Raw genomic sequence first — 27,217 nt, forward strand, 5'->3', positions numbered from 1 at the left:
TTCTAGATCTTTTCATTACTTGACGAGAGAAGCATAGAGTTGTTTCTCGAGAGAAACATAAGAGTCCTTTCTTTAGCTTTTGAGAGTAATTAAATTTTTGTTCCATTCATCAAGAACACGATTCCCGTTGATATTGTGGCAAAAGTAGGATTGATTCCTACGCTTGTGAGGAGCACACTGATGCCTTTTCCACTTAATAACACTTGCACTGCAAGTTTCATTGAGAAAAGATGAAAGCTATAAATCAAGAAAGAAATAATTCAACTACATGTGTGCCACACACTAATCCATGCAACGACAGTATTATGGAATTACTATGGTGACTGATGAGATAACTGCAGGACGGTATACAATGTTGCAGTAATGGACGCTGGAAACGGAGTTCGTCTCCTCTACATAGGTTCCTTGTACAGGAAGAGGCCATAGAAGCCAGAAAGGATGACCGAGCCTCCCATGACCCAGACCACAGCGGCCAAGCTCCACGGCATGATTCCGGCAACTCTCCAGCTGAAACCAAGTACCAGCGCGGCGGTCAGCAGCCACACGGCCGCCTTCATCCGCCTTCTCTTCTCCGGCGAGTCACCGGGGCCGAGCTGCTCGAACTTCCTGAGGAGGAAGAAGAGCAGGAGTAGGTCGACGTAGGAGAACAGCACGAAGGACAGCGTGGAGGGGTCGCCGAGGGACGTGCGGGCGGAGACGGCCACGTTAAAGGTGAGGAAGAGCAGGGCGAAGGCCTGCAGCGGGTTGTTTAAGAGCCAAGTGAGGAGATCATGTTCGTCACCTCTTGCTTGAGGTGGTGGTGATGGTGCTCGATCACGATGATCACTTTCCATGATGAACAGAGGAGACTAGCAAGAGAATGGTAGCTTGGAGCTAGGTTAATATATAGGGCAACGAAACTTCACTTGCAAGGCAAGGAAGACGTACATTTCAAGACATCGAATTTATTATGGATTAAACATATTTGCCAAAAATTTCAATTGGTTTATACACACTGCGATGAATTTCTCTTTACATAGAAATTATCCTCTAGAATAATTTGATGCATCGGATACGCAAGCTATCACCACCGACCTAGTCATTTAGAGTTAGATAATTTAGTGAGAGAGGATGATAATAGAGAAATTAATTTCGTGTTTGTATTTTATTATAATAATGATACATATGTAATTATTTATCTTCATTTCTTCAACTAAATATTTAGTTAATTTTAGCTTCATTTCAAATGGTGTTCGAGCAAACAGACTATCAATAATAACAATAACAATAAAATTATAAATCTTAATTACTTGTGATCGATTACATAAAAATACTTATATAAAGATAAAAAAAAATAATATGCTGACCAGCAAAGTCTCTGATAATAAATTATTACAATAAAATTAATACAACAATACAACCAAATGCGAGATGATACAATCGATTTATTTTACATCAACCCTTACTGCGACGAGCACACTTGGACATGCACGTGTCTCTCGAGAGCCATGCACGTCACTTTACAAAGTCCAAGTAGTAAAAGACGAGTAATTGAGGGAGAGGCGGTGCTGCTCGGACACGTTATCTTGTTTGCTTTGCGGAGGCGGTGGCTGCGTGGCTTCTTCCGGGTTGCAAGCTCAGCGATGGAAATCGAGGTTGAGTCGGTGGGAGAAAACGGAGAAGAAGAGAGAAGAGAAAGAGAGATGGAAGAGGGACGAAGAACATCATCGTTCCCTCTTATCATCCTTCTCCACGGAGGCGGTGGCTGCGTGGCTTCTTCCGGGTTGCAAGCTCAGCGATGGAGATCGAGGTTGAGTCGGTGGGAGAAAACGGAGAGAGAGAGAGAGAGAGATGGAAGAGGGACGAAGAACATCATCGTTCCCTCTTATCATCCTTCTCCTCGGAGGCGGTGGCTGCGTGGCTTCTTCCGGGTTGCAAGCTCAGCGATGGAGATCGAGGTTGAGTCGGTGGGAGAAAACGGAGAGAGAGAGAGAGAGAGATGGAAGAGGGACGAAGAACATCATCGTTCCCTCTTATCATCCTTCTCCTCGGAGGCGGTGGCTGCGTGGCTTCTTCCGGGTTGCAAGCTCAGCGATGGAGATCGAGGTTGAGTCGGTGGGAGAAAACGGAGAGAGAGAGAGAGAGAGATGGAAGAGGGACGAAGAACATCATCGTTCCCTCTTATCATCCTTCTCCTCGGAGGCGGTGGCTGCGTGGCTTCTTCCGGGTTGCAAGCTCAGCGATGGAGATCGAGGTTGAGTCGGTGGGAGAAAACGGAGAGAGAGAGAGAGAGAGATGGAAGAGGGACGAAGAACATCATCGTTCCCTCTTATCATCCTTCTCCTCGGAGGCGGTGGCTGCGTGGCTTCTTCCGGGTTGCAAGCTCAGCGATGGAGATCGAGGTTGAGTCGGCGGGAGAAAACGGAGAGAGAGAGAGAGAGAGATGGAAGAGGGACGAAGAACATCATCGTTCCCTCTTATCATCCTTCTCCTCGAACAGAAAGAGAGCGTAGAATCCGCCAACTGTGACGGATCCCGCCATAACCCAAACCAAAACCGCTAAAGCCCATGGCATTACCTCCGAGACTCTGCAGCTGAAAGCCACCACGAGAGCGGTCGACAGAAGCCAAACAGTCGCCTTAAGCCTCGTCTTCTCCTCCGGCCGGGCGTCCGCAGTGAGCCGCTCGAACCTCCTGAGGCAGAAGAAGAGCAGGAGCAGGTCGACATAAGAGAAGAACAGAAAGGCCAACGTTGACAGGTCACCGCGCGACCTGTAGACGCCGATCGCGACATTGACGCTGAGGAACAGCAGAGCAAGGATTGCGGGGTCGAGTTGCCAACCGCCACGAGCACCACCGTGTTGGGCCGCCGGCACTGGTGGAGGGTTGTCATCGCCCTGATGTCCCTGCTGCTTGTGTTCGACTCCTTCCATGGTTGAGCGAGGCAGCTGATTCCGGATGGGCATGGGAAGGCAGCAAGGAGAATATATATATAGTTGCATCCCCATAAACGCGTTGACTGCAGATTCCGTTGACAACGAAATGTTCGTCACCGCTGACGGAAATGCCGCGAAACGAAACGTAAGCACATACGATCCTTTTTTGTTGATTTAACATTGCTTCGACGAAATGTTCGGATTAATGATTGATCAACCAAAATTCTTATTGTAAAAAAGATACGAATATATATATATATATATATATATATATATATATATATATATATACATGTAGTATAATCACAAATTCATTGTACATTTATGTAGAAAGACCAACATGATCGTTCACAAGAACGTAGCAAAAGAAGCACCATAATATGGATCGATCATTATCCGAGCACATATATGGTTTGCATTTAATTTATACTTCAAGAGGCCAATACTAAGCATGCTCTTTGTACAGGAAGAAGCCATAGCATCCGCCGACAGCAACGCATCCTGCTAAGGCCCACACGGCAGCTGCTAATTGCCATGGCACGGTCTCGGAGACTCTCCAAGCAAAAGCGAGGTTGAGCGCCGTGGCCAGCAACCAAATAGCCGCCTTCATCCTCGCTTTCTTTTCCGGCGAGCTGCCCGGACCAAGCCTCTCGAACCGCCTGAGGCAGAAGAAGAGACACAGCAAGTCGAAGTAAGAGAAAAGGATGAAGGTTAGCGTCGATGGGGTGCTGCGCGAATGGTAAGCGGAGACGATGACGTTGATGCTGAGGTAGAGCAAGGCAGATTTGTTGAGAAGGCTGCAGAGCAAACTGGAGCAGACATCGCCGTCCGGCGGTGCTGCTGGTCTGCTATCGTAATGGTGGTGGCTGAGCTTGGTGCCTCCGGCTCCTTCCATGAGATGATGAGTCCCGGGAGGACGATGGTCGATGCATATAGACCAACCATCTGATGTTCTCATTCTGTATGATGCGTCGATCGGAAGCGAAGCGTGGCTTGCAATCGACCGAGTAGGAGAAATGGTTTGTCACAGTCACACGCGATTTCGTTGTCAAAATAGACGTGACGACAAGTGTCAAACGCCATCAACCTGTCCGTCCGTGACGGGACCCACTCAAAAACCTTTTCCTTCGTGCCCAAGGAAGGAGGACGAGGACAAACGCATCGAGATAGAAGTGGGATCTGCCCAGAGACCTACTCCCTCGCTCTCAGCATCTGTCTTGTTGACCAAGGAACGTTGATGTGGCCAGTTGACTGTCTCCAGGACCGGTCTAAGCTCATCAGAGACGAGACAACGTGCAACCGAAGCGATGACGTAGAGATAAGCATCTACATTAGGATCCTATCTGGAAACTTACCAGGGATGTTCATATCCGTTTGAATCTAATTGTTAATATCTATAATATTAAAATTAGGTCAACACCAATGTTTGAGATCTTTTAATTGGATTGATATTTTTTAATTAAAATTAATTTGATTCAACTTAAATCAATTAATTAAAGTACAAAATATTTTAAATTAAAATCATTTATAGTTTTCAAAATCAAACTTTTAATGAATCGATTCGGATTGGATTAGTTTTAATTCCGATAGATGCTTAAATATGAACATGATTTAAATATTTTATTTTTTAATATTATTTGAAGTATACGAGAAAATAAATCTGAAGCTACATATGGTTGTCGGTTTATGCTTCCACCATCTTGGCAGAGGCACTCTTTGAGCCGGGAAAGCTCAGTGATGGCTGAAGGAATAACGAGTTCGGCTGCTGGCTCGAACTCGAAGGGTTAGCTCGATGCACAAGCATTCGCAATCGGCATTGCAGCGGGTAAGTGTGGAACTGAGGAGTTGGTGTTGGGGATGGAGGAGCTATTGTAGTATTTAAAACAAGAGGATTGATAAAAACACTTTCAAGATATTTTCAGGTGCACACTCTCTTTATATACTTTGCTTCATGAACTATGGTCCTATATATAGGACCTAGTGGTAACTATCCATATCACCATGTCACCCATGATTGAGATAATTTGAAATCACCCTATAACTATTAGATCATGATTATTACTTGGATAACTATGAATCAAATCTCAACACTCCCCCTTGATTCATAGTTGCATACACCAATTTACGACATAAAATAAACATACTTTTGAATTGAAAGCAATTTGATGAGGATATATGTAACTTGTTCATCTGTTCCACAAAACTTTATTGCTATGACTCCACTTGCTACAAGATCTCGGATGAAATAATAGCGTATCTCTATATACTTCGTTCTTCCATGAAATGTTGGATTATTCATCATTGCAATTGTAGCTTTATTGTCATAAAATATTTCTGTTGCTTCTTTTTGTTCTTAATAAAGATCTTCAAGAAGTCTTTTTAAGTCATATTGCATGACAAGCTATTAATGTTACGGCTACATATTCTGCTTCCTATGTCGATAACGCAGTTGTTGCTTGCTTTTTAGAACTCCAAGATATAGCTCTCGATCCGAGGCTAAAAATATTACCCGAAGTACTCTTTCAATCATTTAAAGCTCCTGCATAATCACTATTAGTGAAATCAAATAATTTACAATTAAAATTATGAGAATACCAAATACCATAATTTGTAGTTTCAGCAATATAACATATAATTCTTTTAATAGCTCCGAGATGATGTTTGCTTGAGCTATGTATAAATCTAGATACTACACCAATAGAGAATGCAATATATAGTCGAGTATGAGTTAGATAAATCAAACCTCCAACCAAACTTCTATAGTGTATTACGTTTATCAGACTTGTACCATCTTTAAGTTTCAATTTCTCATTTACATTCATGGGTGTTACTGCAACTTTACAATTAATCATGTTAGATTTTTTTAGTAGATCCATTGCATACTTTTTTTGTGAAATAAAAATTTCATCTGATCCTTGCTTCACTTCCAACCCAAGACAATAGTGCAGTAGACCTAGATTTGACATTTCAAAACTATTCATCATGCATTTTTTAAATTCTGCTACAGAAGAGTTATATGAACCCATATATATAATATCGTCAATATAGAAGCAAACAATTAGAATATTATGTTCACCTTCATTTTTTAATAAAGAGTAGGTTCACTGCTCCTTTTAAATCTATTTTGAATAAAATAATAATAAATATTATGTTCAATAAAGAGTAACATGCTCTCGGAACTTGTTTAAACCCATAAAAGGCTTTTCTTAGCTTATACATATTTTCTTCATTATTTTAACCAAAAAACCTTAAGTAACAAAAACCTATTCGTGTAAATCTTTATTTAAAAACGCAGATTTCATATCAAATTGATAAACATGCCAACTCAAGTGAGCTGACGAAAAAAGTTCTCACGATTTCAAATCAAACCGGAGAAAAAGTATCAGAGCCTTATGCTTTTGGATACTTCCATTTGCATTAAACTTTGTTTTGAACATCCATTTTAACCTAATAACTTTATTTTCTTTCGGTAGATCCATTAGCTCCCAAGTTTTATAGGATCTAAAATAAACAAACCATAAATTTCTGTTAGTGATCTGAAATTTTTCGGAGGGGTTTTATCCGAGGAATCAGAATTTGAACAGGTTGACAATGAACTTATTAGAATCTGCGGAGTGTCTAGTTTTAGAGGAATCTGCATATCCATTCTTTATTAAGTCCCAAAGATCTTGAAACTTGAATAGTGTCTTCATCTTGATACTCCAAAATTTATAGTATTTGCCCGAGAAGATTGACAAGAACACTTACAAGATATTTTCAAGTGCACACACTCTTTATATACCTTATTTCATGAACTATGGTCCTATTTATAGGACCTAGTGGTAACTATTCATATCACTATGTCACCTATGATTGAGGTAGTTATTGAAACTACCCTATAACTACTAGATCATGATAATTATCTAGATAACTATAAATCAAATCTCACAGTTGGAACGATTTTCCGCTTCAGCTTCATGCCATGGGTTACATCCTCTTTCCCGTTTCGGCTTCTGTGGTCTCCGACGTACGACGTTACGGCCGCTGCTACCGCCGACTGGAAGTTGGGATCCGACGTGATAGCCTTCGCGATCGTGTCCGCCAGTGGATGCTGGTTTAGAGCAGGAGCTGTAGTCGCGTCAATGGCCTTCTGTAGGATCGACTGACAGAACGAGTCCTGAGATGGCCTATCGTGATATGCACGAAACTCATGGCTCAAGTACCCGTTGCTCCATGATGCTGGTACGGTGGAGGACTCCGAGGATGGGAAGTTGAACCTCGTGGAGGAGTACCACGGGAATCTGCCGAGCTGACTGAGTTGGGATGTGGATGACGGTGGTGCAGTGAGATCCAGCGTGATGGTGGAATAGGAAGAAGCTGGCGAGGGTGAAGGAATTGGGAGATAGGAAGATTGTTGTCTCGCACTCAAAGTGCTCCCCAGCAGGCCAAAGTTCAGGCCACTCAGGCTCGTGATTGCGGCGGAGGAGGACGACAGTGATCCAATGGCTTCCTCCATGCCCTGTTCGGAGGCCGATGAGCCCGACAGGTGCATGCTTGCGGCGGCGGCGGCGGCGGCGGCGGTGGCTGACATCGGAAGAGGATGGTTATGGGTGCCCTGGTAGGTGGTGATCAAGATCGACATGTCCTCTGCACATCTTTGCACCTGAAACATGATACGAACATAAAGATGGAGAATGACGTCGACAAATTAACGGTGAAGGAAGAAATCGTCACCTGCTTCCTCACTGGGCATCCCATTGCAACTGTGCATCGGTAGTATGCTCGTGGACAGGGATTCCCTTTCGCAATTTTCTGCCCATACTTCCGCCACTGGCATCCATCAATCATCTGCAATAAACCCAACTTGTTGATATCAACATCACGATCACGTAGGAACTCCAATCGTTGATTTGACATTAATCTTGTAGAGAATGCACACCGTTGGGGCATCGCATCTTGCTCTGACAGTCACACGAGCTTTCTTCACCGGGAGCTGCTGCGGGACCTCATCATCACCAGTTCCGAGACTCATCAGTATCTCGGTCGGTGGCCGTGGCTCCCCTGGCTCTTCTTCCTTGGCTTCTTCGGAGCTACTGTTCGAGCAGAGGTTTGACTCGTGCTCATTGGGACTCCTCTTTCTGGTTCCTTCAAATCTGCAGCCCAGTCCGAGAGTGAGACCTTTTCCATCTTCTTCTCTTTCTTTCTTTGTGCTGATCACGTCTTCCTTCTTTTGCCCAGTTGAACTGGTTCCAAGGCTCAGTGAGACGAGTTCATCAGGTTCTTCCACGTCGCTGGGATTGGTGGTCTCGAGAGGCCTTTTAGATTGCTCTTGCTGAACTATATCGAAGTACTGCTTTTGGAGATGCTGGTATTCTTTGATAATGTGAGCTAATATCGTCTTCAATCTATCATTCTCTTCCCTCACTTCATCCATTTCCGTTTTAGTATTTTTTAGTTGCTCCTCCTATGAATACCAAATAAAAATTACAACCTTAATGAAAGAGGTTTCATTGTGATTCTGCAGAATATATCCAAGTCTGGAAAAGCTATTTATTAACCAAAAAATAATTTCATTCATGCATATTAGTTGCACCCTCTAAGTGGATCTAAGGAGATGTCGATGAAAGTTATATATTTAGTTAAACTTAGATTATTTAATTTTTTTATTTATAATTTTTATTAAAAAAAATTGTCTCACTAACATTAATCATTTCATCTCTTTTGAATATTACGTCCGAAGGTCTCGTATGTATATATTTATATCGTTACGGAATTGAAGAAAACAAACAAATCAATAAAGAAAAAGAAAAAGAACCAAAGAAAACATAATTAGGTTTACACCATCAAACCATTATTAGAAGCAGCTGTGATCTTTATACTGGAAGCTGAAGACTGATAACATGACTATCTAAGTAGATACAGATTTGCATACTACTGCCAACTTGAGATTCTAAAAGGCCTTTGGAATCCCAATCATTTAAGTTCTCTTTAACAAGATCAAAAGCTAAATCAGGTTGCGAGGCTGCTGAAGAACATCAAGAAATCAGGTAGGTAGTTTATCTTTTTCCTAGATCTTGGAGCAAGGAATGGACACTCATAATCTTTAACAAAGCAAACAAAGAGAGCTGGTCTTCTCTTCTCGAATTATAACATGAAATCGCAGAGATAAGAGAGGACAGAATAGTTCTGTAATCACTGAAAACTGAAAGATCCATGCCTATGGTTTGGAGAAGATGACTTGGTGAAGAGTGTTTAGGATCGCAGAGAATTCAACGAATGAACAGTTCGATTTCACTGTCCGGAGATGCACTAATTTGTCAGGAATTTGTAATCATATGTGGGCTAAAGGGACTTGACATGGCTAATCTTCCACGAATCATGCATGAAGAGGAAATAGCTTCCTGTGCTTTGTTCATCCCTAGTGAAATCGATGAAACAAGAAGAAAGGTTTTGAGAGCGGAAGAAGAAGCCAAACCTTTCCAACTTCTACGCTCCGTTCATCGGCGGCACATACCTCCTCTTTAACAGCAGCTCCTTTGAACGCCAGCATGGCCGAGCAATCTCCTCCGCCTCTATCTCGCACTCCTTTTCTCTCCTTATAAAGAGAAGCTTCCTGTCGTTGACTGGAACCGAGAGCTTCTCTAACAGGCCATACGTCTCACGATGTCAACAGCTCCAAAGATCACAGAGACAAACAAAACGAGGGAAGAAGAAGAAGAAGAAATAGAAGGGGTTTCAACGTTCGCGACATGCATGCGCATGCATGTCGTAAGCTTTTAGCTCATCAGAGAACTCTCCTCAAAGCCGCAGTCCGCAGACCCGTTTGAAGTTTCTCCGAGTAGGTGAAGCTTCTTCACACCCTCCTCCGTCGGTCAACTGTCGGCGCCGTCGTCCACCAATCATTCACGGAAGTTTGCTCATGGCGGATGGGACATATACAATAAACCATTCTCTCTCTCTCTCTCTCTACAATTCTTGACTTGTCCTCTGCAAGCAAACCTATAATAAGAGTATGAAAGAGGATTTATCTCCACAAAAAAAACACAGAAAAAGAGCCCAGAAATGTCCTCTCATCCCAACCTTTCCATGGACGGTCTAATTACATTGCGCCAAATCAAAATTTGGGTTTGATGAGCTCCACAAATGATCAGACCACTAAAATAATAGCAAGAGGAAGACTTCACTTCCAGTGATGAGACAGCCGAAGACTGGGAAGGTGCATGGATCGGTCAACTAATGAGGTGGATCTGCATCAATTAGCTGTACCAAAAGACTTGAGATTCCAACTACTGTTCCCAGTTAGCCTACCTATCAATGTTCGAGTTGGAACTGTTAGAACATTTTAATCAGTCTAAATCCTTTCTTAACTCATCCAAACATGTGTTCCAATAGTTCTTGGAATCACATGCTCACTTGCTTTCTGGTCTGCATCACAGCTTAGAGTTGACTGATCTATTCATTGTATCACTATGACATATGAAATCATGGATGTCATCAAGAGTGTTCATTGAATTCAGACATATATATACACCCAAGAAGTCTACTGTATGTCATTGGTTGATGCCATCATCCATTTCAGGTCAACAAAACACAACCACTCTATTATTTGATTGTGACACTTCAAAATGCCTCATTTTTATAAGCAAAATCATGGCTTATAATTAATTTCCTGGTTGCAAGAAGAATTATCAAATGGCAATGAGGCCAAAATCTAGTTGTCAATGCTTGGTCTAATAATGAGATAAAGATATTGACTGCAACTGAGATTGACAATACCTACCCACTTGACAGCTCTTAGCAAGCTTGTTTAGGATTAAAGCATTCAAATATGTCCTTCTTAATTGAATAATGAGTGTTGCAAGAATAATGAGATTGATAAATATTTTATGATTCCTGAGACAAAAAAAACTTATAATAATCTCTTTATGATGTCAAGAGAGACTGCTCTCTATAGTTTATAAAATGGATAAAAAAAATAATTTTGTTACTATTTATGTGAGAGGATATATAATTTGTACATAATTTAATGATTTTATAATTAATATGATTTATTTTTCTCGGAGGATATAAATGAGAGTTACGTTAAATCTTGCAAATATTACATTAATATTTTAATATATTTATTTGATTATTAATCTCCGAACATTCTTTTTTCTTTTTGTGTGTAAAATCATTTAAATCCGACTTAATCATTTAATCGTCGTCCGGCAGAATGTCCAGAAGGAGAATGCGAACTCCGCCTTCGGATGCTTCATCTACTTCTTGAATCGTGGCTGGCCGTCCAAACCCTAAACCGACTCCTGTGACTCCGGCGATGTCTCACACAGTTCCACCTTCTGGCGTCAGTCCATGGTCACCCAAAATCGGAGAAGACCCCTCCTAAATGGTCCTTAGCGGTCTCGAGGTGCCCAATCTGTTCTTATAGCAGTTGCTGGGTCCATGAAGTCTGACACCCCAGCCTCCTCTTTGAGAATTGTACTCTCGCTGATAGAATGCTGCGATTCGAAGTGCCTGCATCAGATTATGGATCACACAGATCCATAATCGGGATCGCTCATTGGCTCAGTCCATCAGAGGTGTGTCTTTCCCACTCGCCTATCCTGGAGCTTGCTGCAATAAAGTACTCAGGTGGGTTACAATTGGAGCCTTGAGCAATCTCTGCATTTGGACCCTTCTTAGAGTCCACATCTTTGTCCTTTGTTCAGAGAGATGCAGCCTATAAGAATGTCCTTGCCGCATTAAATTATACAATTACTCGTGTCATCGATGTTCTCAACTCTATGGCTGCACATGGCGAAGATAGAAATCTTATTGAGGAATTCAAGCATGTTGAATTTGTCCCAATGTGGAATTTGCTGAAGCACAAGCTGGAGCAGGTGGATTCTGCCAACTTATTGAGGTCATCAGATCATGTTCTCTTTGTAATTCACATTTTAGTTTTTGAGGCATCAGAACAGTTGGAGGCTTCGCTACTTTGTTTTAAGGACCCTCTGTTCCTCGTGGCATCAGTTTCAAAGTCAGGAGTATTTCTATTTGATTTCTTCCATGTCAGTTTTGATGGTAGCTTTAGCAGGAAATGGGGAGCTCAAGGACACATCTCAGTCGTTTTGCTTCTTAGCAACAACTGCAACAATGACGACGATGAGAATTTGTAATACCCCAACTACCTTTTCCTTTTTGCCAGAATTAAATTCCAATTCCAAATGTAGCTTTATGTTGAGCAACATGCGGAAACAAGTCATGCTTGATATGATCTTTGGCCTTGTTGCTAGATGATCTACTTTCTTTTAGGTCACTAGTTAGATGAATTCTATAGTCACTTGCATTTTTCTCGATCATGGCATTCTGTATTTTTCTCTTTAAACTTCGTACTAGATTTGATATTGAATCTTGCTTTTTAACTTTTAGCATCTTTGGCTTGAGTTGTTGCTTATAGTTTCAGGTAGTTTTGAATCTTTATGTCAATTTTGGTTTTAGTATGAAAGTGTCAGTTAACTTAGATGGCAAAGATCTTGACAGAATATTGCAAGGTCCTATGCCCGAATCCTGCTTTTGTCACTTACCCTTTATCAAAAAGAAAAAAAAAAGAACTTTTGGTTTAGTAGTACACACTACACATAACTAGAAATTACTTTGTGCTGCATAACGGAGTGTAAGTGTGGAACCAATAGAGTTTTGTAATTGGAAAAGAGATCATATATGCTGATTCACTATTTTGTACTATTTATAACCAGAGATTTTTATTTAATCAGATTTTTTTGTGTACGATGCTTTGGTAAAGTCTGACCTGATCCCATGAAAATTTGATATTGATTAAACCCATTGTTGATAAGTAAATGTGGAGGCTGATTATGGTCACTTAACAGTAGAGACCATTATAAGGTGTTCTAGAAATTAAATTTGACTTGTTCCTTGACTACTCTATAAAATTACATAAAATTTATTTTCAGGTACTTTGCTGGATAAAGGCAGATGTATAATAGTATGGTTGCTCCTTTGCAAGGAGGTCACAATGTATTTTGGCATATTACTAAGTCAAGATGTATATTCTGCTATACATTCATCCCTCACTGCACACAGTTGCTTGATGACATCATTCGTTTTCATCCGTTCTCTTGGTAGATCCCTTGAACATGAAATCGCAAGTCCAATTATGGAAACTAGATACTTCTGAAATTGTGTTGCATTGGTTGAGCAATTGGAAGGCTCAGTGTCTTCTCCATTTTCTCTTCGGAAATGCAAATGTGGGTCTATGATTTCCATTACACCTTCAGGAAAAGCCATCTCAACATATTTATGAAGCCCATATCCCTCGTTAAATATCTCATCAGTTGGTATCCTTCCTGTAAACATCTCCAGTAGAAGAATTCCAAAGCTATATATATCTCCTTCAACGGAAACTTGGCTACCAATTCCATACTCTGTACATGTATGAGCAGAGAATACTAGGGTCATACATGGTCATATTGATATATATGGAAGACAATATGCCATCTTACCAATGAATAAAAATGCATCTATTATAGGTTTACCAAAATGACACTCAATTAAGTTTTCCTTTCTTTTACTGATTCATCTTATTAAGCTCTTACAATTGGAAGCTATTTGGTGCAGGATGAGGCTTAAAGCTGCAGAGTTAGATATGTAGCTGATGAAAATTTATTAAGCACAAGAAAAGAATAAAAAGATGGTATAAGGAAAATCAACTTAGCGGATGTGGTTTCTTCTGATATTCATCATTATTAACGACAATTCAAAAGGTGCAAACATAAACTCATCTTACCAAGATTTTTAGTGGTAAAATAGTCTTCTTTGTCGAGAACATTTTAGAAAATTTTCACTTTGAAAAGTGATTAATTTCAAAAGTTCCTCTCAGATATAAGAGTACACTAAATATCTTTCTAAATCAACAAATCAGCAAATTATCATAAATAAGTTTTCGGATGTATGAAGTAAACTTTCCTGCCTTAGTTTTTTCCATATAGCCTTGACAAAGCATTTGTAAATACATTTTTGGTTTCATGGAGAAGCACAACTTAGTTCCAAACAATGATGAGACATTCTTATGTAAATTCCTAAGATGGCAACATAAAGTATTCAGCTTTATATTATCTTTTCTAACTTAAATCGATCATTTTGGCTACTCGCTAGAGAACTGAACTATCTAGTTAATAAATGCATTGCAGAAGTGTTCTGCCAGCTTTATCTTCTAGACTACTGCAAATATGAAAAGGGAAAAAAGTTCAGTGTCATTGCAACTACAACCATGTCAACCTCATGGATCATCTTGTTACTATATTCATGTTAATGCAATCATTTGCTTGTGAGTTTGGAAATGAATACTAAAAGGAATACATACCTGGAGCAACATACCCAACTGTCCCTATAATTCTGCTTGAGCTATTTGGCTTTCTTGATGATGCAGATTGTGATCTCGAAAGAAAGCAGGATAACCCAAAGTCCCCCACATGAGCACACATGTCATTGTCAAGAAGAACATTGCTCGGCTTTAGATCACAGTGGACAATTGGATTCGTGCCGCCATGATGGAGATAATCTAGAGCTGAAGCAATATCGATGCAAATGTTCAGCCTCTGAATAAAATTCAAGCTTCCTTCTGCTCTGCGTCCTCTGCCCTCACTGTGCAACCACTCATCCAAACTCCCATTGGGCATGAATTCAAAAACTAGTGCCTTGAAATCATTACCATTGAAATCCATACTGGAGCATGCAGTTATGATCTTTACAAGATTGCGATGTCGGATGTTTCTCAAGACTTCACATTCAGCCATGAAGCTCCTTGAAGCTCCCTTTTGTTGGAGGTTGAGTACCTTCACAGCAACAACCTTCTCTTCTTCATCCAGAGTTCCCTTGTACACAGAACCAAAGCTTCCAACACCCATTAAATTAGCTTGTGAGAACCCATCAGTTGCTTTAAACAGCTCAGAGTAAGAATATTGTGGATACTTTTTTAAGAAGGAGGCATCAGATGAGGATTTTCTGCTTGATATTTGTTGATAGCGGCGGGCAATAAGAAAGCAAATCAGCGCAAGTAGACATAAAGTTCCGCTGGCAACTGAGATAATAATTGTACGTCGTAGTGTTCTATTTCTCCTGCTTGGGGCCTTGATTGGGCATGCTTGCAAATGCAATCCTGGGTTACCCCCACAAAGCTTATTGTTTCCTTCAAGTGAAACAGCAGTCATATTACTGAAAATTCCTCCTGCAGGTACTTCACCCTCAAAGTTGTTGAAAGAAAGATTCAGAAGCAGCAAATATGATAGTGTCTCCAAAAACTTGGGAATGTTCCCTGACAAGTTGTTACGTGAAAAATCTAACTCTTGTACACCTTTTAAGCTGCTTAGAGACGGAGGAACAGTTCCTTCAAAGTCGTTACCTCCCATATATACGTACATGAGGAGCTGACACTCTCCAAGAGTACTTGGAATACTACCAGATAATTTGTTTTCAGAGACATCAAGAAGTTGAAGATTCTTGAAGCTGCCTACTTCGGCTGGCAGGGAACCAAACAGGGTGTTGCTGGACACAGCAAAATATCTGGAGATGGAGGAGAGGCTGACAACTTCTTTGGGTATGGTACCAGTGAGCCTATTAAAAGAAAGATCCAATAGTTCCAGATTTTTCAAGTTCCCAAAGCTTTCAGGAATTGTCCCGTCCAGCTGACATCCATCTAGAGTTAATCTATTTAAGAGGGTAAGATTGCCCAAGGAGAATGGAATTTGCCCAGAAAGCTTATTTTGATGCAGACTCAGGACATGCAATCTCTGAAGCTTACCAATAATGGCTGGAATAGGGCCTGTGAGTTGGTTCTCTTCTAAGTAAAGAGAAGTTAAGCCAACAAGGTTCCCAATCCCATCAGGAATGTTTCCAGATATTTGATTTCTGTTCATTGAGAGTTTCTGGAGAGTTGTAGAAAGGTTGGAAACAGAGATAGGAAATCTGCCTTGGAGCCTATTCCCATACAAGTCTAATATCTCTAATTTGGTGCAGTTGGTCAGAGATCTGAGGAAACTCCACCCATTAGCTTCTCCATCTTCAACATGATTTGCAGCCAGGAGTAGCTCAACTAGGTCCTGTAGTGCTCCCAAGTTGGAAGGTACAGGTCCTGTGAATCTATTCCCTGCTAGTTGAATTCTCACTAAGCTAGAGGCATTGGACAGTGATACTGGTAGGGGTCCTTCAAATTGGTTTTCATACATGAAAAGGTACCGGAGCTTAGGGAAAGCATGGCCAATGTCTCGGGGAAGGGTTCCAGAGAGCTGGTTAATGGCCACATGGAAGTGCCAGATGGATGATAGATTATAGATGGAGGGAGGAATCACACCTGAGAGCTGATTGATACAGACTTGAAAGGATCCTAACCCTATAAGTTGACCAAGTGTTTCAGGAATGCTGCCCTCCAGATTATTATCAGCTAGATCAAATATCGATAGAGTTGTTAAGTTCCCCAGTGAGGGTGGGATGGTACCAGTGAGATTGTTAGTGCCCAGGATCAGCCTAACCAGCTTTGGAAGGGTGCTTAGTTCTATGGGAACAGTTCCGTGGAACTTATTAGCTCTCAAGCTTATTATCTGTAGCTCTGTGCAATTGCTAAGACCAGCTGGAATTTGGCCTTCAAGCTGGTTGGCACCTAAGCAGATGCATCGGAGCTTAGAGCATCTGGTGATGCTGTCAGGGATGTTACCTTCAAGAGAATTGTAGCTGAGGTTGAGGAACTGCAGTCGCGATAAGCGACCAAGATCTTGTGGTAGGGATCCATATAGCTTGTTATAAGCAAGGTGGAGCCTCCTGAGGAAGGTGAGGTTTGTGATGGAGGGGGATATAGTACCTGTCAGGTTCAGAGAGTCGAGATCTAGTGCTGCGACCCTGTCAGGGTGCAGCCGGCCACCACAAGAGATACCAGGCCACTTGCAGAAATTGCTGGTGCCATTCCACGAGGATAGGACTCCGGAAGGGTCAATGGCAATGGAAGCCTTAAAAGAGAGGAGAGCGAGGAGGTCGGTCTCATTCGATGTGGAAGCCGATGAACCCATGCATGGAAGGAAGAGGATACCATGCAGGAGAAGAAACAACGCAAGCTTTGGAGAAAAGACTACTGGAATCTCCATACTGAGAAAGGATGGGATGCTGTTTCTTCTGTCTGCTGCTCCAAACTAATAGGCAGCAGCGGGAGGGAGGTAACTGGCACAATACGTTGCATGGTGTGAAAAGGCTTGGAGCTGGCGGCAACGTCTTCTAGGTCCAGGTGAGGATGACGCCTTGCATTGTTCTTAATAGTATTGGGATAGTCTGTTTCAATCCATTATTCCACTATATTAAATCTTGATATTAATGAAACATGCATGGATATTAAATATTCTTTTCTGATCATTCTCTTCAGAGAAAAGATTGGCGCTGTTGTTGTGTGCTCTCCAAGGAAGGTTCTTAGTTATTTCATTGGATAATGGTATACCAATTTCAAACCTTGGTGATCCACATTCATGTAGTCTGCCTTCCTTGAACTTAGAAAAAGTTGAGTCAAAGCCATGAGGAAAGTAATCTCCACTAAACTAAGTGTAGTCAATGCCATGAAAGCGATTCCATGTCTCAAAAGTCAAGGCCTGACTCTAAGATAATCCTTTAAGTTGACTTGAGATCAGATAGCCATTGTTTCTTCTCATGTTCTCTCATTTGTGGAACGATAAAGTTTGGAGCTACCTGTTGAGGACTGCCTACGTGGTTGGTCTGAAATGGATAGGTTGCTCGATTTGTCAAAGCATTGCACTAGTAGTGAGATTGGAAGTCCACTTCGCTGTCAGACCAAATAAGTTTGTTTTTTTGGTGTTTCTGCCCAATACTCATTCAAGCTGGAACATTTGAAATCTGATAGGACAGGATTCTTTTTCTATGACCAACACTTGTTTGAACTAGTGGATTTGATATGGTAATCCCTTGACCATATATAAATGACATAACTATGATATTTCCTGTATTAAGATTGATAATTTGGTCATGAGTTTTATCTCTAACTTCATCTGAGATTTTCATAATCATTTGATTCTGTTGGTTCCTGTGAAGGGGTAATCTCGCATTGGCTCATTTGTTTAGATAGAGCTTTTGGTGATTCTATTTGGCTTAACTTGTTGTTATTATTATTATTATTATTATTATTGTTACTACTATTACTATTACTATTACTATTACTATTTATTTATTATTTATTTATTATTTATTTTTTTATTTTATAGAATTTGATACGGGTATTGGTCAACTTTGAGATTGTCGATATAATTTTTTTGGAGATTTCCTCTGGCATCACATCTTCTGCTATTATGTTGGAACTCGTTACTTGTTACTTGGAAGAAGGAAAATTTGTATTGGTCAACTTTAAGATAATCGATATATTCTTTTTTGGAGATTTCTTCTGGTACCACATCTGCTATTATGTTGGAACTCATTACTTGTTACTTGAAAAAAAGAAAAGAAAACCTGAGTAGAATTGGGTTAGACTATATGCATATGGAAGAAAAAAATAGCATCTTATTAATCGAATTGATGTGTTTGATCAAATAAATGTAGAAATCATCATCCGATTTTTTTTTTACTAATCATCTCTATGTATGAGATTTGCTCGTAATTTGCATATAATAATAGAAAGCATTGTCGGAATAGTATTGTGAATATATTTTGCGAGAGTATTACTTGTTATGTACTTTCTGCGGAGTGCAATTCACAATGTGTGTGTTCTTTGCTTGTTATTTGCATATAATGATAGAAAGCATTACCCGAATAGTATTGTGAATATATTTTGCGAGAATATTACTTCTTGTGTACAGTCTGCAGCGTGCAATTCACAACGTGTGTTCTGAGAATTCCATAATAATAATAATCACGGACCGATGACTGCTAGCCTTTATATATTTCATGCAATCAAATACATATATGATAGTTATGAATCTCTCAACTCCACTCCTTGCAGGCGTGTTCGTCTCCTCTCGACTCTCCCTTGAGCACATCCATAGATTTGTATTCTTCCAGTCGTCCTTCCCCCACCTCGTCCTCCTCAACATGGCCGGTTGGGAACACATTTGAGAGCACCGGAGAAGCGTGTGAGTCGTGTCACGAACGTCCCCGGCTTGGCCTTGATGAGATCCTTGTAGGATACATTCCCAAGTTTCCCAGCTCCTGACGGCACGAAGAACGCTCCATTCTTCAGCAGGTCACCCTCCGACCTCCATTGCCAGCTCTTCCATACTTCCTCCGGTGAGTACTCCCTCTTCGTCACCTGCAACACTCACATCGTGTGTTCCATCTTTCAGCAGTCGAGCATGGACGAGGAAACCAGTGCAGGTCACTAGTTTTACCTCCTTGGCGAACAGGGTCGGTGGCGCGATGAATCGGTTGCCTTGGCTGAGGATGGTAGGATGCTGGCTGCCGCCGATGGCGTACATCATCCAATGGGTGTAGTCGTTGTTAACGACGTGGACGAAACCCCACCGGCATCTGCGGAGAAGAAGGTACGTGAATGAATCAAGAGGAGGAGAGAAATGATGGAGCAGCGGGCGGCGGATGTGTGGTCTGGATCTGTAACCTTGGCATTCTCTGGACGAGGCCTTTCCCGAAGTGGTTGAAGGCGACTGTGATCTGCATCACCGCGTCTCCCGAGAACGCGTCGCTGGCACCGAAGAGCATCACCTGGACAGCACGGTGCGGTCTTTGTGAGAAATGGAGGATGCGGGTGTTGGGTGGGTGAGATTTGACGTACGTCGTTGTGCTGGGTGAAGTGGCCGTTGGAGATGGTGATGGCGGTGGAGCCTTGGATGGCATCGATGAGGCCGTCCATGCAGTTGGACATGGAGACGTGGTCGATCCAGACGTTGCTGGCGCCGAAGATGGAGATGCCGTCGCCGTCGCTCCGGGTGCGCAGGCCGTAGTGGTGCTCGGAGTCCCTGATCATGCCGCCGTTGCCGGCCTTGATGTCGTGGATGCGGAGGTTGTGGATGATGATGTTGTCGACGAACTGGATGGTGATGCCGGCGCCGTTCATGATCTGGACGTCCACGCCGCGGCCGTCGATGGTCTTGTTGCTGTTGACGATGAGCTCCTCGGTGAGGCGGATGACCATGTCGCGGGCGAAGACGATCCAAAGCGGCCTGTCTTGGATCACGCCGTAGCGGAGGGTGCCTTTCCGGGGGTTGACGAGGTCCAAGTCGGACGGGTCAGTGACGACGTAGAAGTCCCCGTTCTTTCCCCCGGTGACATGGCGGCCGAAGCCCTTGGCGCAGGTGGCCAGCCGCTTCCGGTGGTGAGCCCAGTTCTTCTGGCACCGCCAGCACCGGTCGATCGGGTTGGTCGCCATACACGGGCCGTCGTATCGTCTCTTGCCGCGAAGCCCCCTCCTCGTGTTGTTCTTCTCCAGATCCCTGCAGCCATGTCATCCGGTACAGGAGTACGACAGCAAATTCTCCTTGAAGAAGAAGAAGAAGAAGAAGAAGAAGAGCCAAGAGGCGGAGGAGGACGCACCTGAGCACCGCATCGTTGAAATGCTTGGTGACGGACTCGGGATTCGGGTTGTAGGCATTTTGAACGTTGGCACGAGCCATCGCCTCCTTCTTCTGCCAGTACTCGTCGAATTCGGCGATGTGGGCGTTACAGAAGGCAGCGGCCGCCATGAACAGGAGGGAGAAGAAGAAGAATCTGGGGCTGGACTCCATTGTGAACTCTTCTTCTTCTTCCCTCCTTGAAATATATATCCTACAAATCTATATATGTAAATATAAATATATATATATATTTGTATATATTCTTCTCAGTTGGTGGAGTAGCAGAATAAAGGAGGGGAGCGGAGTGACGGTGATCAGAAAGCCACGGCCATCGTCCTCTCGGCCTGTGGTGATGAGGGTTTGAGGAGTTGAATGGGATGGTTATATACGGCGGAGGAGAGAGGAGAGAGGAGAGAGGAGAGAATGAAGGGGAGCCACAGCCTTAACGTGGATGTCGTCTCCCGAGAGAGGAGGAGGAGCATGGACTTGTTTGGGTCAGTTTCGTGGGAGATGAGGAGGAGGAGGAGGAGGAGGAGGAGAGAGAGAGAGAGAGGGTAAATGATCGATGCTTCCTTAATGTACGGAATGGGATCGGAGTTTTCGAATCCCATACTGACTTGCTTGTTTTCGATGCAATAATAACAATTCATGTAGTAGTAACGAAACATTATATGATATAAACTCGAAAACATGGATTATAGTGGGGAATATTGGGATCATAAAAAGCTTAAATATTTTAAGTACTTCATAAATATAAAAAATTATCACTTTAATATACTTTATGAAATATATTTCTTTTCTATTAGTCATTCAATCCAACTAAATAATATATATATATATATATAATTTTTACTTATATATGTATTTCAATCCTTATATTTTTAAAATTTATATTGAGATTAAATATTCCTTAACGATTAAATATTTCACTTTCCTGTAATTTTTAAGAGTCTAAAAATTAAAATACTAAGATAGTTAATTATATATTATATATATGAAAGAGTACGTTTAGTCGTATAATATATAATGTTTAGCCATATATTTTTATTCTGAAACATTAAATCAAAGAGAGGGACATAATTAATATAAATGACCCATCATTCGTGTATGTTTTTATCGTTATAATTCCTGATTTCTTTGAGCTTCGTGAGTCGCATCTCGTCGTGCCATTTGGATCTCTGATCGCAAACTTCACTCGATCTGGGCGCGCCGTTACTTGCTCGATCGATCGTGAGGGTTTTGCCGTGGAGATCGGGGCTTCTCGTTGGTTCTTTCCCTGGATCTTGGGATGGTGGTGTTCGTTTTGGATGGGTCGTTTGTCGGGATTTGATGACATGCGATCGCGGCCGGTCGTCTCCGTCTCGGATCTGAGGGAGGTCGATTTTGATTCTGGATTTCTTGGGCCGAGGAGGAGGATTCTCTTCTGACCGAAGGGTCTGGGAAGACCACCATGTTTTGGAGGGAAAGGGAGCGGGACGGTGATCAGAACGGCGGTCCTCCTTGTGGCCAGGTCCGCGTTCTCGTTGTCGGCGACGCAGGTATCTGATTGCTGCTCGTCCTATATAGTTACTGATCATCGCATCGTTAGTTGCTTTTCTTGTTGCTTCGTGAATGTCTTTTTTGCAAATTGTTTGGGAAGGCACTAACTGTTATTGCAAATTTTCTTCAATTCCCATCTACAAATGCACGATTATACAGGTATCTTTGAGCATTAGTGTTCAACTCGTTCTTGAATGTATGGTTTCAAGATGGAGGACTACCCTCCCTTTTGCGAGTGTATATTGTAGCTCATGTTGCCTTACCTGTCTGCAGCAAAATTTTGTTATTAGAACTTGTGATCTATGAAAAGTATTCTGGACCTAGTACTGTAGGCTGGTATTTGCAACATTGATTATTCAAAGTTGATACCTAGATATTAATTGTTAACTATGTTGTTCTTGCTTCATCAAGCTTAGTCGATGAGGACCCTCTCTTGCTAAGAGGGATCTATGGGAACTGTTATGTGACTACACTTTTAGATCGCAATATACTTCCAAATCCTTGATAAACATTCAAATTTCTTATTAATGAATACTTTTGATAGAATAAGGTGAATATGTAGGATTTAGTAAATTGAAGTGTTCTTTTGGGCATTATTTCATACACTCAATGATTTTGCAAAAGCCCATCGTTTCATATTTGCTATCTGGTCATTGGCTTTTCTCTTTTGTTGCCCAAGATTTTCTTAGTTTGTAATAATTTATCTATTTGTGATTTTTGAGTTGATCTTTTTGTGTGTTTCCATTTATGAAATTTTGATTTCCATGACCGTTACTCCTTCTAAATGTACTGGCACATTGTTTGTGGACAAATGCACATATCTGAATGTGCATTTTTATATACAGATATTAGTTGGTAGTTTATCCACTATATCTTGATCTCTGAGCATGTTCCAGGTGTTGGAAAGACATCCCTAGTACACCTAATCTTGAAGGGTTCTTCTATTGCTCGACCTTCGCAAACAGTTGGCTGTACAGTGGGTGTGAAGGTAAAAGTATTCTCTTTTTTCTTTTGTAATTTTTGTATGTATCTTTGTCATTTTTTTTCTGGGAAGTCTTTTGATTTTAGCCTCACAAGTCAATTAATTTTATCTTACCCAGCATATTTCTTATGGAAGTGCTAGCAGTTCTTCTAATAGCATAAAAGGTGATGCACAAAGAGACTTCTTTGTTGAGCTTTGGGATGTCTCGGGGCATGAACGTTACAAGGATTGTCGATCACTTTTTTATACACAAATTAATGGTAAATATTTGCTTCCGTATTGTGACGATATTCTGTCTTCGCCACTTTTCTAGTGTTAGATCTGCCATGGCCTTGTTTAAGATTACTAATCTTGGTTTACATATGTCATGATTGCTTTGTATTTTAATCATTATTTGCATCTTCAAAAGCAAGAGTGGTGAAAAATGTACTGCTAGTGATCTATTTTCATTGGTTGCTATATAATATTTTGCTGGTTCTGCCTTTTATGTTTTAATTGCATTTTTATGATAATCTGAAATCTCTTAAGAACTTTAAAAACTTTTACTTTCATTATATCATGGGGAGAAAGATGGAGAACTCAGAAACAGGATGCCTAAAGTTCAAATTGCTAATGAAAATCGGTACTTCCTTTGAGTAAATGGTGGACTTTTGCAGTCTATGCTATGGATTATGCCCCAAAGGTTAAGCATGAAAAAAATAAGGGTATTGCCCGTGTTGTTATTTGATTTTTCAGGTTGTAGTTGAGTATCTTAATATTGTATGTCATATAAACTGCAAAATTTCTTAGTATGCAGTTGGTTACTATCTGTCCACATAACTGAACTGGAAATCTATCAGTAATGATTTGTTCAATGTTGAGATTAGTTTAATTGACTACATTGCTAAAGTTGTTTGACATGGATGTGGGCTAAGTAACTGAATGAAAACTGAGTCAGGTTTAGTTATTAAAGTGTACAAAATTTCTGCTTGATCATGTTCGTTAATCTTTGAGTTGAAGGGCTAGAATGTTTCAGAAAGGCACTCTGAGTTTTGGTAGGCACAGATGGATTGGCAAGCTTGATGATGTTATGTTCTTTGGGAATTCAAGTATATAATTTGATCGAAGGCTGCTTTGTAAAATATGCAGAATAGGGAAATAAGAAATCCTTTCATCCATGCTATGCATTAAACTATACAAGCTATTCAGCTGAAAGCTTCATCATCTGAAAACAATTCATTGTCATGATGTCTTCTAGTTCCTGGAATTCTTAAGTTATTGGTCTTTAAATTCCACTAAGGTCCTGTGCGACTTCCATATAAAAAGATACTTTCATCTTTGGTGCCATAGAATTGGAACTAATAGCATACTGTACATTTTCTTTAGCTTCAAATGACAATTCTTTATTCAGGAGAACATGATTCTTGAAATTGAAAGGGGGTTTTGAATCTGTCACCGTCACTGGTTCTGATCTGATCATGATGGACTATCCAACATAATAGAATTTGTCACAATTCTCCTATATGATATATAACAATTACAAGGATAACTGATCAATTCAGGGCATATCTTTTTTTTTTCTTAATTGAGTTGTTCTTACATACTCTATCTACTGTGAATACATTCACTCCCTTTTTAATTGAAACCCTTATATAGGTGTTATATTTGTTCATGATCTCACACAAAGGAGGACCAAGTCCAACTTGCAGAGGTGGGCTTCTGAGATTGCAACAACTGGTACATTCTCAACTCCCCTGGGATCTGGTGGTCCCGGAGGTCTTCCTGTGCCTTATCTTGTTATCGGAAACAAAACTGATATTGCTGCCAAAGAGGGCACGAGGGTAAGCAGTGGAAATCTAGTTGATGTTGCTCGTCAATGGGTTGAGAAACAAGGTCTTCTTCCTTCTAGTGAAGAACTTCCGTCGACAGATAGCTTTCCTAGAAGTTCAGGCCTCTTGGCAGTAAGAACTCAGAACTGCATCTTTGAAGCTTGAATTAATTGAATACTTCTATCAGCACTTTAGGTTTCTATTATGGTGAAGATTTACCTTTATCCTCAGTTGCAATTATTCTTTATCCATATAACACTAGACATTGAAATTTTAATTGATTCATTTGCTTTTCATTTCAATTAAAAAGTTGAATATCAACTCTGAATATGTCACCTGTAGTAGTTAATTGGTATCTGATATGTACCATCTAGATCTTCAGTGAACAACATAAGTATATGATGATGCTTTTAGTTATTCCTCTCCACGCACTTTCCTCCCTCGCACCCCACCAGTCCATTAGCAGTCATTGGCCCATTGAGTACTCCTCCCCTTCTTCCTTTGCCTTATCTTCCTCCTCCTCCTGTCCCCATCTGGGACAACGGTGTGCATCTATCATTGTTGGCTAAACTGGAAATGTATCAAAGTTACTTCTCTGTGCCAAGGTTTCTGAGATAGGTTGCATACTGACTTAAGGTTCAAGATTATTCTGGAATGCATGACTATTTCTAACTCTATTCATCATCTCCAGGCTGCCAAAGAAGCCAGATATGATAAGGAATCTGTGATTAAGTTTTTTCGAGTGGTATGTATCACTCTACAAATTTTGCTCCTTAGACTATGTTTGGATAATTCTATTCTTTCTTATGTCCCTTTATCTGTTTTCTCAGTTGATCAGGAGAAGATATTTCTCTGATGAACTACCAAGTTCTAGTCCATGGTCCATGAGCCCGTTGCCAAATTCCACTCATCGTACAGGCGAGAGTTCAAGTGATGAAGATCAATTTCACAGAAGAGTGAGGTATATTGTTTTTCAACTATCAAAATGTAGGACTGTTGAAATTTTTCGTCTAGTGCTTCATATGCAAAAACTAGTAGTTTCGATTCACTTCTTCCTTGACCACTACTTTTGGGTTAATTGGCAATTCTATCTTTCCGCATCTCCTCTATAAATTTAGTGTCAAAGACTTTCTAACTCTGTTCTTACTACCATTTTGAAAGTTAAAATATTGCTATCCGAAGCTATAAGATACAGATACCTTTTTTTTTGGTGATACTAATTGTTAGGTCTGATCTGTGCATTTCCGCAAGTTGTATGTGATCGGATCAGAACTTAACGTTCATTTACCCAATGCCCAATATGTTACAGGATGATGCTTGTATCTCCAACATTCCTGTTGTAATAGTACACACCTACTGTCTGTATCTCAGTCTATGGATGAGAACCCAAACTGTCTTGATTATATTATCTCTGATTTTTTAAATCATTTTTTATAATTTATTTTCTGTTTTGTGGATTGGTCTTGGTGATCAACACAGTGGAATGTCGTCTGTTTGATTGATTATGGTACTTATGTCAACCGTTTTCTTGCAGTTTAAGCAGTGAAGGTTACAAGTATAATGTGGTTCCACCACTTCCCGCTCAGCTGAACCTGACACCACCTCCTACGCTGTACCCCCAGCTGCCCATGTCAGCTTCTGAGAACTACAGCTTCCACAGATTCTCACCATCTGTGTCGCCTGAAATTGGCAGCACAAAACCAAATAGAGCTGATATCAACGTCTGATTCCAACTTAAAGTTTGCTCTTCATCCTCTACAGGAAAAGAAGGTGCGCGTCTCTTGATGTTGTTTGTAATTGTACAAGTGTGATTAATTCATTTTGTAAAGTTCTCTCACCTCGGTGATGGTCCTCTTAGTCCCGTCGAGACCATAAATTGTTTGTACTCCGTAATGGACTATTTTCACTACCCATCTTTTGCTAACTATTTGTTTATTCATAAGAAAAAGAAATCATATATCGTCTGTCTGTCTGTCTGTCGGTGGCTCTTGTCGCCGTGTATTTGTTACTTGGCGTGTTCTTTATATATAAGTCAGTTTACCTTAAATTGTACAGATAGCCAAAAATGATTTGTGGAGTAACTCCTGCACATTTTTTATTTGAATTATGTACTATGGCTGTAAACTCAACCGCTCGCCTTTTATGTAGGGAATGTGGGTATGCTACATTGGTGTTAATAATGGCCCCAACAGAGGTTGAAGGCAAAAGAGAGAGATGGAAAAGGGTTAATGAATGCTCATCGACAACGTGCTGGTTCGATTCACATCTCAAACCTTCACATTGTTTCTTGTTTCAGTTGATGATCATCATCATCGAGCGCTTTGCCGATTTGCTCATCGCATGAGAGTTGCTCAAACAATTCATCTATAGAAGAATATGGCAAAGAAGTCAGACACTCATCATATCAATGGTGCGATCATCAACAGAAAAGCAAGAAAGTCCGTCTGCAAAA

General features: G+C 40.9%; 5 protein-coding genes across 7 annotated transcripts; 1 reads left to right on the plus strand and 4 right to left on the minus strand.

Moving 5' to 3' along the window:
- Positions 1-233: 233 nt before the first annotated feature.
- Positions 234-858, minus strand: LOC103969441 (uncharacterized). The gene has a single exon (XM_009382961.3). The coding sequence runs from the start codon at positions 831-833 to the stop codon at positions 393-395; it is 441 nt and encodes a 146-aa protein (XP_009381236.2). The 5' UTR covers positions 834-858; the 3' UTR covers positions 234-392.
- A 5,827-nt stretch (positions 859-6,685) lies between these two features.
- Positions 6,686-9,583, minus strand: LOC103969966 (WRKY transcription factor 72A). Its single transcript, XM_009383597.3, has 4 exons — positions 9,369-9,583; positions 7,833-8,357; positions 7,628-7,741; positions 6,686-7,556 (listed from the first exon to the last, which is right to left on the minus strand). Exons 1-4 carry the CDS (start codon positions 9,441-9,443, stop codon positions 6,825-6,827), a joined length of 1,446 nt encoding a protein of 481 aa, XP_009381872.2. The 5' UTR covers positions 9,444-9,583; the 3' UTR covers positions 6,686-6,824.
- A 3,217-nt stretch (positions 9,584-12,800) lies between these two features.
- On the minus strand, positions 12,801-17,092 carry LOC103969444 (probable LRR receptor-like serine/threonine-protein kinase At3g47570). The gene is made up of 2 exons (XM_009382965.3): positions 14,253-17,092; positions 12,801-13,314 (listed from the first exon to the last, which is right to left on the minus strand). The coding sequence occupies exons 1-2, from the start codon at positions 17,020-17,022 to the stop codon at positions 12,929-12,931; spliced, it is 3,156 nt and encodes a 1,051-aa protein (XP_009381240.2). The 5' UTR covers positions 17,023-17,092; the 3' UTR covers positions 12,801-12,928.
- A 1,695-nt stretch (positions 17,093-18,787) lies between these two features.
- On the minus strand, positions 18,788-20,559 carry LOC103969446 (pectate lyase-like). The gene is made up of 5 exons (XM_009382969.3): positions 20,417-20,559; positions 19,659-20,316; positions 19,485-19,588; positions 19,258-19,396; positions 18,788-19,178 (listed from the first exon to the last, which is right to left on the minus strand). The coding sequence occupies exons 1-5, from the start codon at positions 20,494-20,496 to the stop codon at positions 18,957-18,959; spliced, it is 1,203 nt and encodes a 400-aa protein (XP_009381244.3). The 5' UTR covers positions 20,497-20,559; the 3' UTR covers positions 18,788-18,956.
- Positions 20,560-21,571: 1,012 nt separating this feature from the next.
- Positions 21,572-27,167, plus strand: LOC103969445 (small GTPase LIP1). 3 transcript variants are annotated; one of them, XM_009382967.3, is made up of 8 exons: positions 21,572-21,974; positions 22,872-22,963; positions 23,076-23,217; positions 24,593-24,897; positions 25,457-25,510; positions 25,596-25,726; positions 26,300-26,535; positions 26,914-27,167. In XM_009382967.3, the coding sequence occupies exons 1-7, from the start codon at positions 21,887-21,889 to the stop codon at positions 26,490-26,492; spliced, it is 1,005 nt and encodes a 334-aa protein (XP_009381242.2). In that variant the 5' UTR covers positions 21,572-21,886; the 3' UTR covers positions 26,493-26,535; positions 26,914-27,167. The 3 variants fall into 3 exon arrangements, with proteins under 3 accessions (XP_009381242.2, XP_009381243.2, XP_009381241.2); XM_009382968.3 differs by lacking the exon at positions 26,914-27,167 and having other exon boundaries at positions 24,593-24,673; positions 24,767-24,897; positions 26,300-26,733; XM_009382966.3 differs by lacking the exon at positions 26,914-27,167 and having other exon boundaries at positions 26,300-26,733.
- Positions 27,168-27,217: the final 50 nt, after the last annotated feature.

This window comes from Musa acuminata, chromosome BXJ1-10 (genome assembly GCF_036884655.1).
Source record: "Musa acuminata AAA Group cultivar baxijiao chromosome BXJ1-10, Cavendish_Baxijiao_AAA, whole genome shotgun sequence".
Classification (NCBI taxonomy): domain Eukaryota; kingdom Viridiplantae; phylum Streptophyta; class Magnoliopsida; order Zingiberales; family Musaceae; genus Musa; species Musa acuminata.